Genomic DNA, 17349 nt, shown 5'->3' with positions numbered 1-17349 from the left:
TGGTCCAGAAAGATCCCACAAGCCGCGGAGCAACTAAGCCCGTGCGCCACAACTACTGAGCCTGTGCTCTAGAGCCCGTGAGCCACAACTACTGAGCCCACGTGCCACAACTACTGAAGCCTGCGTGCCTAGAGCCCAGGCTCTGCAGCAACATAAGTCTTTGCAATGAGATGCCCGCGCACTGCAATGAAGAGTAGCCCCCACTCGGCACAACTAGAGAAAGGCTGCACGCGGCAACTAAGACCCAATGCAGCCAAAAATATTAAAAGAAAAAAAAAAAGTGGTATGTCATCCCAGGAGAAAGACCCAGATTGTGCACAGAATTAAAGAGTTCCTATGATCCAGAAACACAGTTGGAGTTGGATATAACCTCAGATATGCCCCACCAAGTTACCCTGGGCATCCATTTGCTCATTCATTACAGGAACGTAGAAACCAGTGAGATCCCAGGGAAGATGGGTAAAAATAGCTAAAGCGAAGGTAGCTAGATCCCAAGAGGAAGATGAAGTGAATTAGAATTTATGTCTTCTTCTGCATGAGTGTAAAAAGGAAGGGCAGAAGAGACTTAATTAGAATAGGAGAGATTCCAGCTAGATAAAAGGAAGAACTTCCTGCTCATCAGAATGAATGAGGGAGATTGTAGAGTCTGCCCCTGAACAGCTCCAGGGAGAGATCATTACATGCCCCCAGAGGTCTCAATATTCACCCACCAGAAGGCAGAAGGTTGTACCTAGAGAGTTTGAGCCTCCTCTAGTTCTAGAATTCTCCAACTATTAAAGGGTAAATAAGAGATGGCTACTGACCGATTCAGCTAAATTGAAAGCCCCAGAGCCCATGCTGTTATCCGGGGCAAAATTAGTTAAGGGGGAAAAAAAGGCACCAAGTCAAAAGGAGATATGCCTTACCTAGGCTGATCAGACAGCTGTGTTGTGCGCTCCCAGACCATCTCTCAAACTTCCTCACCCAAGCAGGAGAGTATAAATAGTGCTCAATTTACCTGTGGCTCGCCACAGGCAGAAGGGCTGGTCACGTGGTAACTGCCTAGTAGACATCAGAGCTCAGAGGGCAGGTTTGCTCACTTGCTACACCTCAGTAGGTCTGTCAGGACCTCTGCTCTGGTTCATTTTGCTCTGGGCTGGGGGGTGGGGAGGGGGGCTTAAAGGAGCAGTTACACAGTTATGTCCCTCAGGGCCATGAAGGTATAGTCACAGAACTTGCCTTGCCTTCAGGGTCTAAAATCTTATTAGGGTTAACTCTGCACAACCCTCAAAGCTTTGAAAATCTGCGTGGATCATTTTGTCCCACTTGCAAAATCTTCTCTGGTTATGTCCATCTCTTAACTTCTACTGCGTCCCCAGTTTCAAAAAGGAAATACCTGAGAGACCACTACATCCCACCTAGTGATTCCCTACCTGGCCCCTGGCATTCTGGAACTGATCCACCCTGACCCCAAATCCCAGGCAAATTCCCAGGCTGAGCCTGGTGGAAAAACCCCAGTGTGTGCTGGGCAACATTCCAGGGCAGCCCCTGCTCTAAAGCCCTGGTCTTGCTGGTTGCTCAGATCTCCTAAGGGAGGCTCAAAGGCTATATAGGGCCTCCAGGGTAAACCTTGTCTGAAACACAAATTAGATGGTCCCTCTAGAAAGAGCCTTGAAAGGTATGACCTTGGGAAGATTTTTCCTACCCTCAATGTCTGCCTGAGACCAATGATAACTTCATAACAGAAGGATGCTTGTCAGGTCACCTCTCCACATGTGCTTCCAGGCACAAAGGAGGACATGGCAACACATACCACTGGATGGTGAGTTACACCATCTTCCCCTTTTACAATGGGCTTTGTATCTGCTCTTAAATCAAAAGCTGCTTAATAGTAATGACACCTTCTTTTATAAGTCAGGTAAAGAAAAGGCTTATCCTCCTGAAGCAAGAGGAGAATATGATCCAGGGAAACAGTCTGGTGTGTTAATTACCAAGACACCCCATCCATGCCTCTAAGAACTGGAAGGGAAAGCGCAGTGGTCCCAGTCCCCTCCAAACAGACAGCTCTGGCCATCTGCACGGCAGCTCTAACACAGACCTCTACACTGCAGACAACCCAGTAAGACTTGGGGGCAGCCTTTTCTCATCCTCCTGCAACCTGTCCGGATTCCGGATGCCATCCACCGGGCGCTGATTTTGGAGTGGGACAGAGCCAAGAGAATACTGGAGACAGCGTATATAGCTTGATAACTGCTTAAGGACAAACAATCTAACTGTATAAACTGGTGTAATAATATAGTAAATGCTCATGGGTCTATTTCACAGAACTGGCTGGAATCCATGAAAAAATCCTTTGATGCTAACTTAACCACAGTCTCACATTCTAGGGCGGCTGCAGGGAGGCATTTTAGATAAAGGACACATAGTAAAGATTCTCCAAAAACTGTTTTTTCTATGTTAAGAAGTAGAGTCAGACTCATTCACTTACCCCAATTCTGGAAGCTGGTGGGAAATGTCAGTAAGCAAAAATGTCAGGAATAATTCTAGTGCCTTCAAGGAGCACAGATAGATGCAGAGCATGCGGTTTGGAGGGAGAGAATAGGGGCTGGGAACAAACAGTAGTGTCTGAACCTCTAACTCTGCTTAGCGATGATTACCAGATCCACCCCTTCTGGGGCCCTGCGGTTAGTGGAAAGTTTTCATTGACAAAGAGTGAAGCCCTCCCTTTGTGTATGAAGTTGTAACTCCGCAGGCTCCTGTACATTCACAAGGCGGTGGGCACAACAGACGGACTGGTACACAGGCAAAAAAGCTGTCTGGCCTGGCCCATAACCTGACATTGCTTTCTAGACAAAACTCAACTCCTTTTCCCCTTGGATCTCTACCATAAAAATGCGAAGTAGTATTACTCTATGGCTCTGGCACATGAGAGTCTTCCGATTTCATGTATTTTAAGAAAATGAAGAGAGTTGAGTGAAGAGCAGAGTGAGAGTTTTTCTCAGAATGAGGAAGCAGGTTTCCCTAGAAGGTACTTGGACATCCTGAACATGCTCAGTGTGGATCAGCAGCCTGCTGCAACCCTGCTAACCCCGCTGCTGGGTCAATGTGGGGCATGGACTGGGCTCAGACACATGGCCGCAGGTGCCCAATGGTTCTCAGAACCTGATGCCAACCTTGTCCAGCTCGAGCAGCAGGGACAAGCTGCAGTCTCCTACTATAACAGTCAATACCTGGGCCCAAATCCTGCCTCCGCCTCAGTGTGCTACATGAACTCAAGACGAGTCACTTAACTTCTCTGGGCTTCGGTTGTTCTTTCTGTTAAATGGGGAGAATAAGAGATGTTATAAGGATGATAGAAGAAACTTTAAAGAACTCCTGGTACAGTCAAATTAGTCTAGCATATATTCATTTTTTTAAACTTTTTATTTGGAAATAATTTCAAACATATAGATGTAAGAATAAGACCAGTACCCAGAACACCCATATGCCCTCTACCCAGATTTGCCTATTCTTAAACATTTGACCCGTTTGCTTTATCATTTGCTTTCTTTCACATGCACTTTTCCTCACATACACACTCATACACATGCTCTCCCCTACATTCACACCCAGCACCCACACATTCACACTCAAGACACACACACAGACGCTCACATCCAGATACATACACACACTGTCCTTGGTTGGGGTTTGTGTGGTGGTCTGTCTGTAAACAATCAGGAGGGACAGGAGGGTGGGAGGTTCGAGGCGAAAAGAAAGTAAGGGGCCCGCGCTACTTGGTGATGGTCCACAGCCCTGCTGCCCGCTCCCTGCCTCCAATGCAAACAGCAAGCCCTCGAGTGTTCTGATTTAGAGATGAACGAGTACACGGACAGGGACCAGGAAAAGTACTTGTTACATAAGGTAGTTGGTCACTCTTTTCCTCTGAACGAGAAAAACCACAAAAAACAACAATAAAAGCATTTAGATGAAGCATGGAAATAGCTTTATTATGTAGAATCATTTTTATAATATTTGTTATAATGGGGCTTTACCTCATGCAGTTGGGAAATAACTGGGAAAGGAAGGTTCCACATAAGCATATGGTTATTAGAATATTCAAGAATTCTACACGAAATCTGGTTTTGTAAGAGAAATAAGGAGGTAAAAGCTGCCCATAACCCTCTCTATGAAGCAGCTCAGGCACTTCTCCATGACACCACGTCCCTAGTTGGAACTTTCTCCTGAGTTCAAGTCCCTTCTGGTCCCCTTAGTGGGCACACACTTGTCTCATAAAGGCACTATCACGTATCACAACGACTCCACTCCCAGTTAACCTAAAGCTAGGAGAGGGAGACACGCCCAGGCAGAGTATGGCAGGGGTGGGGGAGGTCTGGACCAGCCGTCCCCTACATGGAGGACTAAAGTGTCACCTATGACACAATGCCACCTGCACCTAGCCCCCCCACCACAGAAATGCATCACCCACATTTACTCCTGAGTGCTTTTGGGGGGTTCCACATAGTCACACAGAAGAAAAACACCCTTTCCTGTAAGCTCCATCTTAAGAGTATCTCCCTGACATGGCCCCAAGCTCAGTAACCATGACCATGACCCCACCGAGGCAGGAAAACCCTGCCTCCTGGGCCCTAGCTGTCCCTGGTTAGCTTCTCATTCCACGTGGAAATTGCATATCTACAACCAGTTGGAAACACTCAAAAGCTGTCACCACATCACACATATAATGTAATAACCATCACCCTCCAATCAGCTGAACCAAGTGGATAGTTACTTATGGGGTGCTAAAGGAACAAACAGACTTCTCTGCAGCCCATTTTCCTCTCCAATTCTCTTCTGGTCAGTTAAACAAATGAAGTTTTGCTCCTGGAATACAGGTATATAAGCAGAAGGGAAATAGGCCGGGTGTGTGCTGGGCAGGCAGCAGAGGATGCCAGCCTGAGGAGAAATTCCCTACAGACTCTGCACACATATGTGGGAAGAGCCCTGGATCAGGAGCAAAAGGACGTTATTAGTCACATGGTCTTGGGCAAGTCACTTCCTCTCGGGGCCTCAGTTTCCTTATCTGCAAAAACAAGCAAATGCCACCTGCACCTGCAGGACTGTGGCAAGGTTGAATGAGAAACGTTCCAGGGTACCGACTGCGAGCAACAAAGAGCTAAACACGCAGAACGTGTTGTCAAAACTAACACTATCCACACTCTCAGCTTCCCTGAAAAATGCAGATGAATTTTGGGGCCTTCCAGGGTTGGGATCCACAGACTCTTCCTTTCCACAGAAGCAGCTGCTTTAGACTTCTCCTGTGAACACAAAACTCCCCAGGATTACGGTTCTAATGAGAAAGAGCCCAGGGGCTGCCTTCAGCATTAAGATGTGCACATACCACATGGATGGCCTCACGTGGGCCTCCTCTCCCCAACTTCGAAATCCAGACGACATGATATTGTGAAAGCTCTCTGGTTGCATCCCCTCTGTCATGCCAAATGCTATCCACTCCACCCTCAACTCCAATTTGTGTGTCATATCTGATGGGCATGAGTTACAAAGACAATCCCCAAATAGGGGCTGGGCGTCAGGTTCTCAGCCAGCTTGCAGGTGTAGGGCAGGGAGCGCATGTGTTATCAGCCGCAGCTCTCAAAGCCGTGTGGGCGATCAAACACGCATAGAGCACAGAAAACTCTTAAAGGGAAGGCAGTGTGGCAGGTTGGGGAGAGAAGGGGGGAGGAGGGAAGAGAAGCTGCCTTTCTTTCCTTGCAATCACATTTTCATTCTGTTCAAAGTTACCCACAACTGAGCAGGTTTATAAAACCATTTTGACTAAGCCACCAGGCCCGTGGTTGGCAGGGGAACACAGGCTCCATGGATGACAGTGTAGGTATCAGGGCTTGGGGAGTGACAGTGAGCATCTCTTTCCAGCATTTCCCCCATTTGGTGGGGAAAAGAGAAGAGGAATCAGCAGTGCTTCATATAAAGGATGGTGCCTGGCTTGGGAAGGGGGGCTTCCTGCCTGATCATACCTCTAAAACCACCCTAAAGCCAATAGGCAATTCTGCACCCTGGCCTAGAAAAGCTGCTAATTCAGATTTTGTTTTCCTGCTTTCCTTTGCTATACATTATAGCACTACTAGGAATTTGGTGCAAATTTACCTGGAGTGAAAGAACATCCCGCATTCATCTGTCTCCTTGGCCTCTCACCCATATCCACATATAAGCCTAAAGCCAGGTCTTCTGGCTCTTTTACAAAATCACAACAAAATCCTAAACATTGGCTGTTTCCATGGATCAACCTGGTAACTAACGGCCCAAGCTCACCCTCTGGCTTTAAGTGTGCGGCGAACAGAACCTACAGGCCTAGCGAAGACATCCATGGAAATGCCACGTCTTCGCCACCAGCTGGGCTTCGAGCCCAATGACCAGGATGAATGGGAGACCAGTGATTTGAAGAGAGAACACTAACACTTCGGGCAGGGTGGGGGGGCCTTGTAAGTAGCTAAAGAGGGGTATTATAAAGGGGGCACAGAGTGTGGGGGCCAGAAGTGGAAAAAACCATTTCAAATGAGCCTGGGGAAGTGTGGTTCACTCTCCCCACCCCTGCTGCCTTTCCAGCAACTCCATCCAACAAGCATTTATTGAGCACAACAATCCCCATCTGCCCTGGCCCTCCCTCTGCAAAAACACTCAAATCTGTTCAAGCTGCAGGGTGAGTTCCATTGCACTTGAACTTGAAACATGAGGTGCCTACCTTTTAAAAAGGCAGGCACACAATTTCCAGCATGGGGCAGAAGGGACTAAAGAGATCTGAGAAAGTTAAAGTACACAGCTGACTAAACAAGGACACACCAGTGCCACTTTCAATAGGGAAGGGAGAGAGTAAAAATTTAATTTAATGGTAGGGAGAATAATATACTGGCCAATTAAAAAAAAAAGCCTACTAGAGACATCTCAGTAATTCTCTAATTAACCCTAACTAACACTGAATATTCCTTCACTCTATACCTCCTCCAGCTTGAATTTATCTTTTATTCACTGGTGCACATGTTAGTAATTTGCTTTTAGAGTTGTATGTTTAATCCTACCTTTGCCTCTTGAGGAGGTTAGACCTCCATGCTCTCCTGCATGTTTTCATTTAGGATCAGATGATGAGGGATGCAAGCGGCAGAGCAGGTGGTAATCTAGACCTACGCTCATTAACAAAGCTCCCCCCGGAAAAGCCACCCACCATTTGCAAGATAGGGAGTACAGGGTCAGAGAAGAGGCACCCCAAACTTATCACTCTGCCTGCCAAATACTGCCCAACTCTAAGAAGCCACACTCAGGCAGGCTCTGAGAGAAAACTCCCCCACCCCTGAAGCCTGCCGCTTCAGGTCGACCAAAGCCCCCGGAGGAGTCTTCCCAGGCCTCCCCCAACCTCCCCCCTTTTAGAATGTGCAGGCAGAGCTGAGCCCAAGGCACTCGCCACCCCTGGTGTCAGCTGTCTGGGGCTCAAGAGCAGGGCAGGTTAAGTGTCTGCACACAGTCCAGACTTCAGTTCCAGGTTCCCCAGGGGCTGGAGTTGTAAGTTTTTCTATTATGAAATACTTTGATAGCATTCTTTTAAGTTCGTTGAAGCCACCCTTGATTGGCTGTGGTGCTCCCACACAGTAAAATTCGATTGAGGCGTACTCAGGGCCTAAGAATAAACATTTAAATGACTCCAAGCTGGGCATTCAGCTTTGTAGCGACCCTGAGGAAAAGTGTGGAGGAGAAAACAAAGTGCCAGGAAGAATTTTCAAAACCAGGAGGTTCACTGAGGACCATGAGCTTGAATCCTGGGTGAGAGCAGCCAGCTGTGCAGAGCTTCCCACCAGACAGCTGTTCCCAAGAACAAGAGCCCCTTCACAAGCGCCACACAACTGGAGAGGAACTGGAAACAGATAATTTACAGCTTCAAATATAATCCAAAACGCTTTTCTCTCTGAGATCAGAATTTGTTTTGGACCCAACAATGTGACTAGATTTGGCTAATGTTTGGTTAATTCATAAACCAGCAAACCAAATAATGGAGCCCTCTGTGAAGACTCAACTCAGGCAGAGGTGGAAAGTTGACCAGATTCCCCACTCAACTTTGCTTTGCTTCCACTCTTCCCTGCTCCCTCTTCTATCCATCTCAGAGGGGGATAAAACTTACTAACTCACGAAGAGACAGTCCAGTCTCACTAAACTAACTTGCTGGTGGTCACCCACCTTCACTCTGAAACGGGAAGGAAACACAAGGTTTTCCCTTCCAGCCCTTTCAAAGGGCTCCAAGCTGCCTGTGGAATAAGAGTAAGCCCAGGTAAGTCTAGTAAAGCATTTGACCTACTGTCATATAGCATTTGATATATATGATAGTGTCAATAAGAACTCAAAAACCAGGCCTGCCCCCAGAATATGTCACACCCTAAAGTCTGAATCCTTTGGCACCAAGGCTCTATGTGAGAGCTGTAAGAATCCAGAGGATGATGCTCCATTCAGATTCCCTGGTGGCGCAGTGGTTAAGAATCCACCTGCCAATGCAGGGGACACGGGTTCGAGCCCTGGCCCGGGAAGATCCACATGCCACGGAGCAACTAAGCCCGTGTGCCACAACTACTGAGCCTGCGCTCTAGAGTTCATGAGCCACAACTACTGAGCCCGTGTGCCACAACTACTGAAGCCCGTATGCTTAGAGCCCATGCTCCACAATGAGAAGCCACCACAATGAAAAGCCCACGCACTGCAACGAAGAGTAGCTCGCCACAACTAGAGAAAAGCCTGTGCGTAGCAACGAAGACCCAACACAGCCAAAACTAAAACAAATAAAATAAATAGATTAAAAAAAAAAAAGAGCCAAGGAATAGTGTGGCCTTGGTGCCCATCACATCATTCATTATAAACTAGCAGAAAATGAAGGTAAAGTGTTCTCTGGCTATTAAAGCCCACCAACCACTTTGGCAATGCTCATATTGCCACCACAACTATGAAAATTTTGCAATCAATCCCGCCTCAAATTTTCTAGAGGACAATCTATATCTAGAACCAGAGAGAACAATGCCCTCTTACAGCCACACCCCACTGTTGTTCTCAGCCCTTCTCCATTTGACCTCAAATGGTTTAAAAAATCCTCGCTCTATGTGACCTGTGGAGAGCTTCCGTATGTATAATCCCTTACTGTCCAAAATACTGAAAAACACATGGACGCACTCTCCTTTGGGTACCAAAAAGATAAAGTAGTTAGGCACCTTAGCCCCCAGTTTCAAGATGCCATCATTGGTGATAACATTTAAGAGTCAGATATTTCAGCAGTGCATTTTGCTGACCATGTGCCTAGTGCTAGCAAAGCTGTCAAAAGCAAGCTAGCAGTGTCAGGCTGGGAAGTGCCTGGTGTTTGATGCCTCCCAAACAGAAGCTGCCTCAATCACAGGTTTTCAAAGCACAATTGTAGCTCTTAAAGGATTTTAACTGCAGCCCAAGCTTCATTATAGCAAGATGGCTCCGTGGCATAGAAAAGTTACACTCTATTCTAATCTCCAGGCTGTTTCAAACCAAGGACCATGGTTTGATGAGAGCTTCTAATAAGCAACCTCCTTTATGTGGTTCCATACCTCTCTAAACACCCATCCCCTAAGGACTAAGTTTACAAGAGCACTGCAAGGAAAGGAGTTTAATAATTACCAATAGCATTTAATAACAATGCTGCCTTACATTCATTGAGACAACCATCCTGGAGAACCTAATGGACATTTGAAATAAACCCTTCCTATGTCCCTGTGAGGAAGTCAGTATTTGAGGGCAGCCATGACTACCACCAGCTCTCAATGATCTGTTCAGAAAAATAAAAGGTAAGGAGAAAAATCCAAAACAGGAGATAAGCCTAAAGTAATTTCCAACTGATTTTGAAATATGTTCACTGCAGTTGTGGGTTGTTAGATTTGGAAGGAGGGTAAGAGGGGAGGAGATGCAAATTTGCCTAACAGTTAAGCTTTTATGTAAATCCAAACTAGTTTATATCTACCGAACACATGTCACCTGACAAGGGTGGGGGTGGGCAGCATGGATTCACATGTGCTGATCTTCTATAAAGATTGAGAACTGACTGGAAGCTGATGATCCCCCTTTCTTTTTCCCTAAAATATGAGTGGGGATACAGGCTTCTTAGTTTTCTTTACCCCCTTAGGATTTTCTGCAGAGGTGTATACTACACACATTTGAAACTCATCTTTTTAATAGGAATATTGGTCAGGAACATCGTTGAAGACAACGAGTAGGCCAATTTTTTTCTGAAAAGTGTCATGTAGTAAATATTTTAGGTTTTGTGGGCTATTCCGTCTCTATCACAACTACTCAACTCTGTCATTGTGCGCAACTACTCAAATTCTGTCAGTGTGCAAAAGCAGCCACAGTCAATACCTAAATGAAGGAGCAGGGCTCCATGTGTTCCAATAAACCTTTATTTACGAAAACAGGCAGAGGCTTGGATTTGGTCTGCAGGCCATAATGCCAAACCCCGGTTTAAGAAGAGTCTGGTGGGCAGAGGAGGCACTGGACCACCCCAGCACCCAGCTGGCCAGCGGGGCTGGTCCACTAGAGAAGAACTTGCAAAGCTGTATTGAACATTAGCTTCTGGACATGGATATGGAGACACTAAACAGAATAGGTAAGACTGGAACCCAGAACAATTCACCTCCTAGCCCCGTTTTGTCCATCATCAGTGGTCCTGGAAGAATATAAAAGTCAGCAGCCTCCAAGTGACTAAAGACATAAACGAGAATTTAATTAAAGGGGAAATTGCAGTAAGAAATTTATCCTGGATTTCTGTTACCCACTAGTAGCTCTTAGCATCTTAGAGTTGACCTTCATTTTTCTCTCCACTCTCTTCTACCTTCCACACCCCTCGCCCAGGCTTGTAAAAATGAAGCCATTCCTCACTTTATGAAGACATCCCTTACAGATAAATGGCCACAGAAGGTAAATCCTGCTCTTTACACCATAACTCTTTTTTTTTAAAACAACATCTAATATACCTAGTCAAGAACACAACAGGGTGTGTGGTGGAGAGATAACTGCACAGCCCTGAGCACTACGTCACTTTGAGATGGGAAACAGAAAGTGACGACACTTAATTGTTCCTAAAACTCCGTCTCAGCTCACATGCTTTTTTAAACAGTTGGGTTTCACAGCCCTGTTTAGAAAGCTCATTTTAAAAGATGAGCGAATAAAAGTGCAAGGGGAGGCCCTGAAATTCTGAAACCTGCAGTACTGGTTTCAGACCAATATGGGTTTGCTCTTTGAAGCCTGAAAAGGCAATGGGCTCTGGCCAACAGTGCTCTCACCTTGGCTGGGTGGAGAGAATAACAACAATATAAGCAGCAGCAAACACTTCAGAGTACCTTCTACTTGCCAGGCACTGTTCTAAGCACTTTATAGTTACTGACTCATTTGATTCTTATGATGTAGATATTATTATTCACACTTTACAGATGAGAATATTGAGGCACAGAAGTTACTTAACTTCCTCCAAGCCACACAGCTAGTAAAAGGTAGAACCTGGATTCAACACCCAGGTAACTGGCACGCAAAGCCATTCTCTTAAGGGTTTATGACTGCAAGGCTTTTACTTCTATCACATATATCCTACGGGCCCAAAGGAAACCACTTCTGCCACTTCTCAAGGCCGAGGAATGGAAACAATCTGAACACACATAAAGGTAAAAGTTAACATTCAGAAGACCTGATGTGCTCCCAAACCGAAGGCCAGGAACATCTCCTTAATGTCTGGCCACAAAGAACTCCACAGGCTCAGGCCACTCTTTCCTCCTCCTGTCTTTCCTCTCTCCTGCCTCACTGAGAACTATAGATAATCCCACTACAGACCAGGTAAGTGCCTTATTAGGGTCTCTGGGATACTAATTAGTGGAGAAACAATCCATCAGCCCAATCCATAAGCAAGAGATCACCCAATCTGCCTTAAATCACCCAACAAATTGTGCAGAGCTCTAGCTTCCTATGTTTTTACCAGTATCTTGGGTTCCCTGGCCCTAAAAAAGGAACAGGCCATGTGAAGAACCCAGTCATCCAAAGCTACACTCTTCTTTCCACAGTGCCCACCAGTGTTTGTCCTTTAAATATTAGTTCTATAGTAGACACAAAATAACTGCTGTTAAAATGCGATCGCTAATAGATTTCCAACTAAGACACAGGCAGGCTTTCTGTTGATTTCTACTAAAAGCAACTAAGGTTCAGGTGCCTGCTGTTCTACTAACTTCCCTGGACTCCAAGGAAGCACAAACAAAACCAACAGGTTTGTAGTCTTCTGGTTTGCTTTACAGCAGTTCATGAAAGGCATGAGTTTATCTGGGCATTGCCCTGCTCTACAGATTCTAGGTATACTTTTACTAGTTGGTTACCATCTTGCTACCAGATTTGACCAAGTTTCTGCGTTCCAAGATGCAATGCTATCATTTACAATGAAGTCCAGACAGACTTGGATTTTCTACTTCAGAGACCCTCTTAATCCCATTCCTACCTAGGAAGGCACCGTAGCAGCTATACTTTCAGGAGGGGGTGTGCTGAAACTAAGTTTAGTAATCACAAAAAGCTCAAGAAACTCTGCTTTAGAGAATGTCATTAACCATCAGATGGCAGGGACCATGACTTTTGTGCGTTTGGTAGACCCTGAGGCTTTGGAAGTGTGCAGTGATCTTTTCACATTTGGTGTGAATCAAATGCAAGTCTCACTTTCAACTTCTTGCCAACCTCCTCATGCAAGTAGGTTCCTTTTCCCATTCCTAACTGCCTGCATTTGCAGGGGATCCATTACAACTTTGAGTGTGAAAGCAAGATTAAGCTTGCGCTCCCCTAGTTTCCCCATATCGACCACATTATTAAGCTGCTATCAAGACATCTTTTTGGTGCTGTTCAGAAAGTGTGGGTATTTGCCACAATGTACTTGAATGTAGCCCTCACCCCACTGCCACGTTGACTGACATGCCCAGGACAAAACAGCCTTGATGGGGGGAGGAGGGAAAGGCAGGGGGCAAACTACTCAGGTTCTACACACACACACACACACACACACACACACACACACACGCACACACACACACACACACACGCACACACACACACACACACACACGCAATGGTTGGAAGCCATATTAAGCAGGTCAGTGATCTGGGAACATACAACTTCTGGGCCAACCAAGAGGAATGTAGGGAATAGGAGCGGAGCGTTTGTACGGTAGTAAAAGCCGTTAAACTAAGTTATTCCAACGGCTCAGAAGAAATCAGCTCCAGGAGGTGGCAGAAAGGGAAGCCCACGTGAAGTGGTGGGAAAAGGAACTCTAGAGCTGCAGAACGGGATGCTGGTGCCAAACTCAAGTTGGAGAACTAACACATAGCTCCACGGGGCTCTCCTCCATGCCCCTCCCCCTTCCCGTGCAGACATCCAGCGCCCACCGGCTCCTCGCTCCAGCTCAAACCCTACACAGGGCGCCCCCATCACGCGCAACTCACTCCTTCCTCACACCTCGCTGCCACCCCTGCATCTTCCACTCACCCCCACACGACACCTCTGCCCACTTTTCGGTTACGCCCCCAAAGCCAGCCTCCATCTGCCAGGTTCCTTCCCTCACCTCTCGGCCCCGACTCCTTGCACACTCTGTCCCGGGGGTGCACTCCGCGTTCACGACTCCTTGCTTTTGCTCCTTCCGTCCTCGCAGACTTTGCACGACCCCCTTGCTCTTCCTTCGCCCCATCCACTTCCCCCTCACACTTCTCCCCATACCCCTCCCCCCAGTCACGCGCCCCCCCTCCCCCAACGGCTCCCCTCACCCCCCCCGCACCCACTCCAGGCCCGACTCACCTGCGCGGCCACCCCCGTCCCGGCGCTGGTGCGGCTGCTGCAGCTGGAAGGGGACGGTGGCCCTGAGCGGCTGCAGCCCAGCTCGGGGGGAGCCGGCGGGGGCTGGGGGAGAGCAGCCCCGCCGGAGCCCCCCTGCCCCTCCGCGCCCCGGCCCCCAGGCACCTCCGCCTCTGCCGCCCACTGCGGCCCCCGCCATCGCCCGCCCGCCTGACTGCCGGCCTGCCTCGGCCCCACAGTGAGCCCCACACAGCCCCCCAACCCCCGCTGCTGCTGCTTATCTGCCCTAGGAGGTGGAGACCGGCCCCCCTCAGCCCAGAGCCCTCATTGGCCTACGGATCCCCAGACCCCTCCTCCCAACCAATCCTCGGCTTGATCTTCCCACACCAGAGGACGATTGGTCGATATGCCTAGCGATCCAACCTAAGACCCCACCTCCACCCCACCCCTGCCTGCTGTCCCACGTCCGAGGGTCCGCTGATTGGTCCGTCCGGAAGAGGGCTGGTTTTCCGGCGCCGCCAATGAGAAGACGCAGAAAAGGGGAGCGTTACACCCAGTCCCAGGTAGTATGCAAATACGATATCACGTGACGTCAGGCTAAGCGGGGGCGGGACCGGGTGTAAAATGGAATCAAGCCGTAGTGAAATCATTATGGGGGGCAGGGAGGAGTGTCAAACTTTCAGCAGTTGAGTCCCGGCAAGTATGGAGAAACCAATAACTTCAAAAAGCCTTACTTTTGGTTTAACCTAAAAACATTAGTTTTGAATCCTCATAGGATCTCAACGCTGCTTGCAAGCTCCAAAGTAAGTTTCTACAAATTAATGCCAAGTTTTCATAACATTTGCATGCGATTTGCATTATATCCGTGAACTTAATGGCTACTGTGCCTCAAATGACACCACATTTGTCTTTCTTCACATTTCCAAGTCCTTACTTGGTGTTGGTCCAACCTAAAAAAAAGCAGCTGCTAGCCTGTAAATTAAATTGAGACTGAAAAGGAGCAGAGTCGTCCCTTCCAACTCTAGCTCAGCAGAGTGGAAGGAACAAAGTGACTGAGAAAGTTGACCAAATTTGCACAGTGACTCCGTAAGCAAGTCCTGGTCTTCCCAGTTCAATGCTCTCTGACCTACAAGTCAAAATGAGACTGGACGGTCCCCAAAAAGAATGCACGCAGTTGTGAAAATCATATACTATAATATACATGATGAGATTTGGGGAAGAAAAGAGGGTTTAAGTTACTATTTAAAATTATTACTCTTCAAAAGAAAAAATTGTTACTCGTGGTATTCATTAACCATTTTGTTCTCTTATATGGAAAAAGTGAAAGGCAATCAACCCTGGATTGTCTGTGATAAGGGAGCATCCAAATAATTAGATAATTCCCTCCAGGTTTATATTTAGCCATGATATCTATTTTTGATCTTGCTACAGATTTATCTTTCTATTTCTGTTTTTGCCCGGCTTAACGTTAAAATGAAGGTATTCCCTGAAGCCATACTAACTAATCAGAGAAAAGGAGGTAATCTGGGAGCGTGCTGCAAGGCAAGGAGAGGTCATTCTTGGGATTAAATATTGAAAGCAGAAAATACCCAAAGTGGAAATTCATGAACTGGATGAATATTAAAATCAGCCTATGTACAGAGAACAAATTGAGGCAATGCAACGTCCTAAAGAAAGGTTTTCTTTGCAAAGAGTATATCCTTGCAGATTTGAAAAATTTACTTTGAGGTCTGACATTTGAAATCTTTTTTACTGACAGGGAGATGCTGTACTCCTTTTCCATGAAGAGGACAACTTTACCAAAGGCAGGTAGGAATGAACAAAAGTTGATGAACTGATGAAAATTCAGTCTTTATAAACTTAACTCAGTTTTTAAAAAATATCTTGCAATTTATAACATTCCTCAATTCCAATTAGTTCAAAGTCTTCATATACTTTTTTTTTTTTTAAATCCCCATGACAATCTGGAAAAAGAAAACCATGGATTCTTATTATGGTGCCAATAGAGAAACTAAGGCCCCAAAAGGTAAATCTTTTTGATTCCTAGCACAGATCTCTATCAGATCTTATTGCACCACCCTGCCTCACATCTTCATTAATAAAATCAGTAATAGTAGCTGATAACATTCAGTGAGTTCCTTTCTCCATGCCAGGTATATATTAAGCATCCTGCATACATTATCTCATTTGATTCTCATCATGATACCTGTGAGATGGGTAGTATCTCCTCTTCATTGAGTCTTCAGACTGAAGCAAGATTACTTATTGCCCAAGGTTACTCAGGCAGCCTGACTCCAGAGATGAAATACTAATCTCTATTCTTTTAAAACTTTCTTATGAACATAGAAGGATTACTATGTACATTTTACATAAAGAGTCTCCAAAGATGCAATTTGGCTGAGATGTTAAAATTAACTCTTGTCTAGTACTTCACAGCTTTCACGTACATCATCTCATTTAATTTTCACAATAGGCATGTAATAGGTAGAATATTACCAGACAAAGATACTACAAAAAAAGAAAATTACAGACCAATATCACTGATGAATATAAATGCAAAAATCCTCAACAAAATACTAGCAAACAGAATCCAACAACACATTAAAAGGATCATACACCTTGATCAAGTGGGATTTATCCCAGGGATTCAAGAATTCTTCAATATACACAAATCAATCAATGTGATAACCCATATTAACAAATTGAAGAAGAAAAACCATATGATCATCTCAACAGATGCAAAAAAAGCTTTTGACAAAATTCAACACTCATTTATGATAAAAACTCTCCAGAAAGTGGGCATAGAGGGAAACTACCTCAATATCATAAAGGCCATATACAACAAACCCACAGCAAACATCATTCTCAATGGTGAAAAACTGAAAGCATTTCCTCTAAGATCAGGAACAAGACAAGGATGCCCACTCTCACCGTTATTATTCAACATACTTTTGGAAGTCCTAGCCACGGCAGTCAGAGAAGAAAAAGAAATAAAAGGAATACAAATTGGAAAAGAAGAAGTAAAACTGTCACTGTTTGCAGATGACATGATACTATACATAGAGAATCCTAAAGATGCCACTAGAAAACTACTAGAGCTAATCAATGAATTTGGTAAAGTTGCAGGATACAAAATTAATGCACAGAAATCTCTTGCATTCCTATACACTAATGATGAAAAATCTGAAAGAGAAATTAAGGAAACACTCCCATTTACCACTGCAACAAAAAGAATAAAATACCTAGGAATAAACCTACCTAGGGAGACAAAAGACCTGTATGCAGAAAACTATAAGACACTGATGAAAGAAATTAAAGATGATACCAACAGATGGAGAGATATACCATGTTCTTGGATTGGAAGAATCAATATTGTGAAAATGACTATACTACCCAAAGCAATCTACAGATTCAATGCAATCCCTATCAAATTAACAATGGCATTTTTTACAGAACTAGAACAAAAAATCTTAAAATTTGTATGGAGACACAAAAGACCCTGAATAGCCAAAGCT

The 17349-nt window shown here is 45.6% G+C and overlaps 1 protein-coding gene across 2 annotated transcripts in view; it reads right to left on the bottom strand.

Moving 5' to 3' along the window:
- The window catches only part of FAM117A (family with sequence similarity 117 member A), a 43002-nt gene extending 28937 nt beyond the window's left edge, over nucleotides 1–14065 (bottom strand). The window contains exon 1 of one of the 2 annotated variants that reach the window (XM_067714937.1): nucleotides 13838–14065. In XM_067714937.1, coding sequence (XP_067571038.1) covers nucleotides 13838–14033 — 196 coding nt within the window. In that variant the 5' untranslated portion in view covers nucleotides 14034–14065. Of the gene's footprint in view, nucleotides 1–13607; nucleotides 13749–13837 lie in introns of those variants that run through there. The other variant, XM_067714938.1, reaches the window with a different exon arrangement.
- Nucleotides 14066–17349: the final 3284 nt, after the last annotated feature.

Source organism: Pseudorca crassidens, chromosome 19 (assembly GCF_039906515.1).
Source record: "Pseudorca crassidens isolate mPseCra1 chromosome 19, mPseCra1.hap1, whole genome shotgun sequence".
NCBI lineage: Eukaryota > Metazoa > Chordata > Mammalia > Artiodactyla > Delphinidae > Pseudorca > Pseudorca crassidens.
This window is presented reverse-complemented; position numbering and strand designations above follow the sequence as displayed.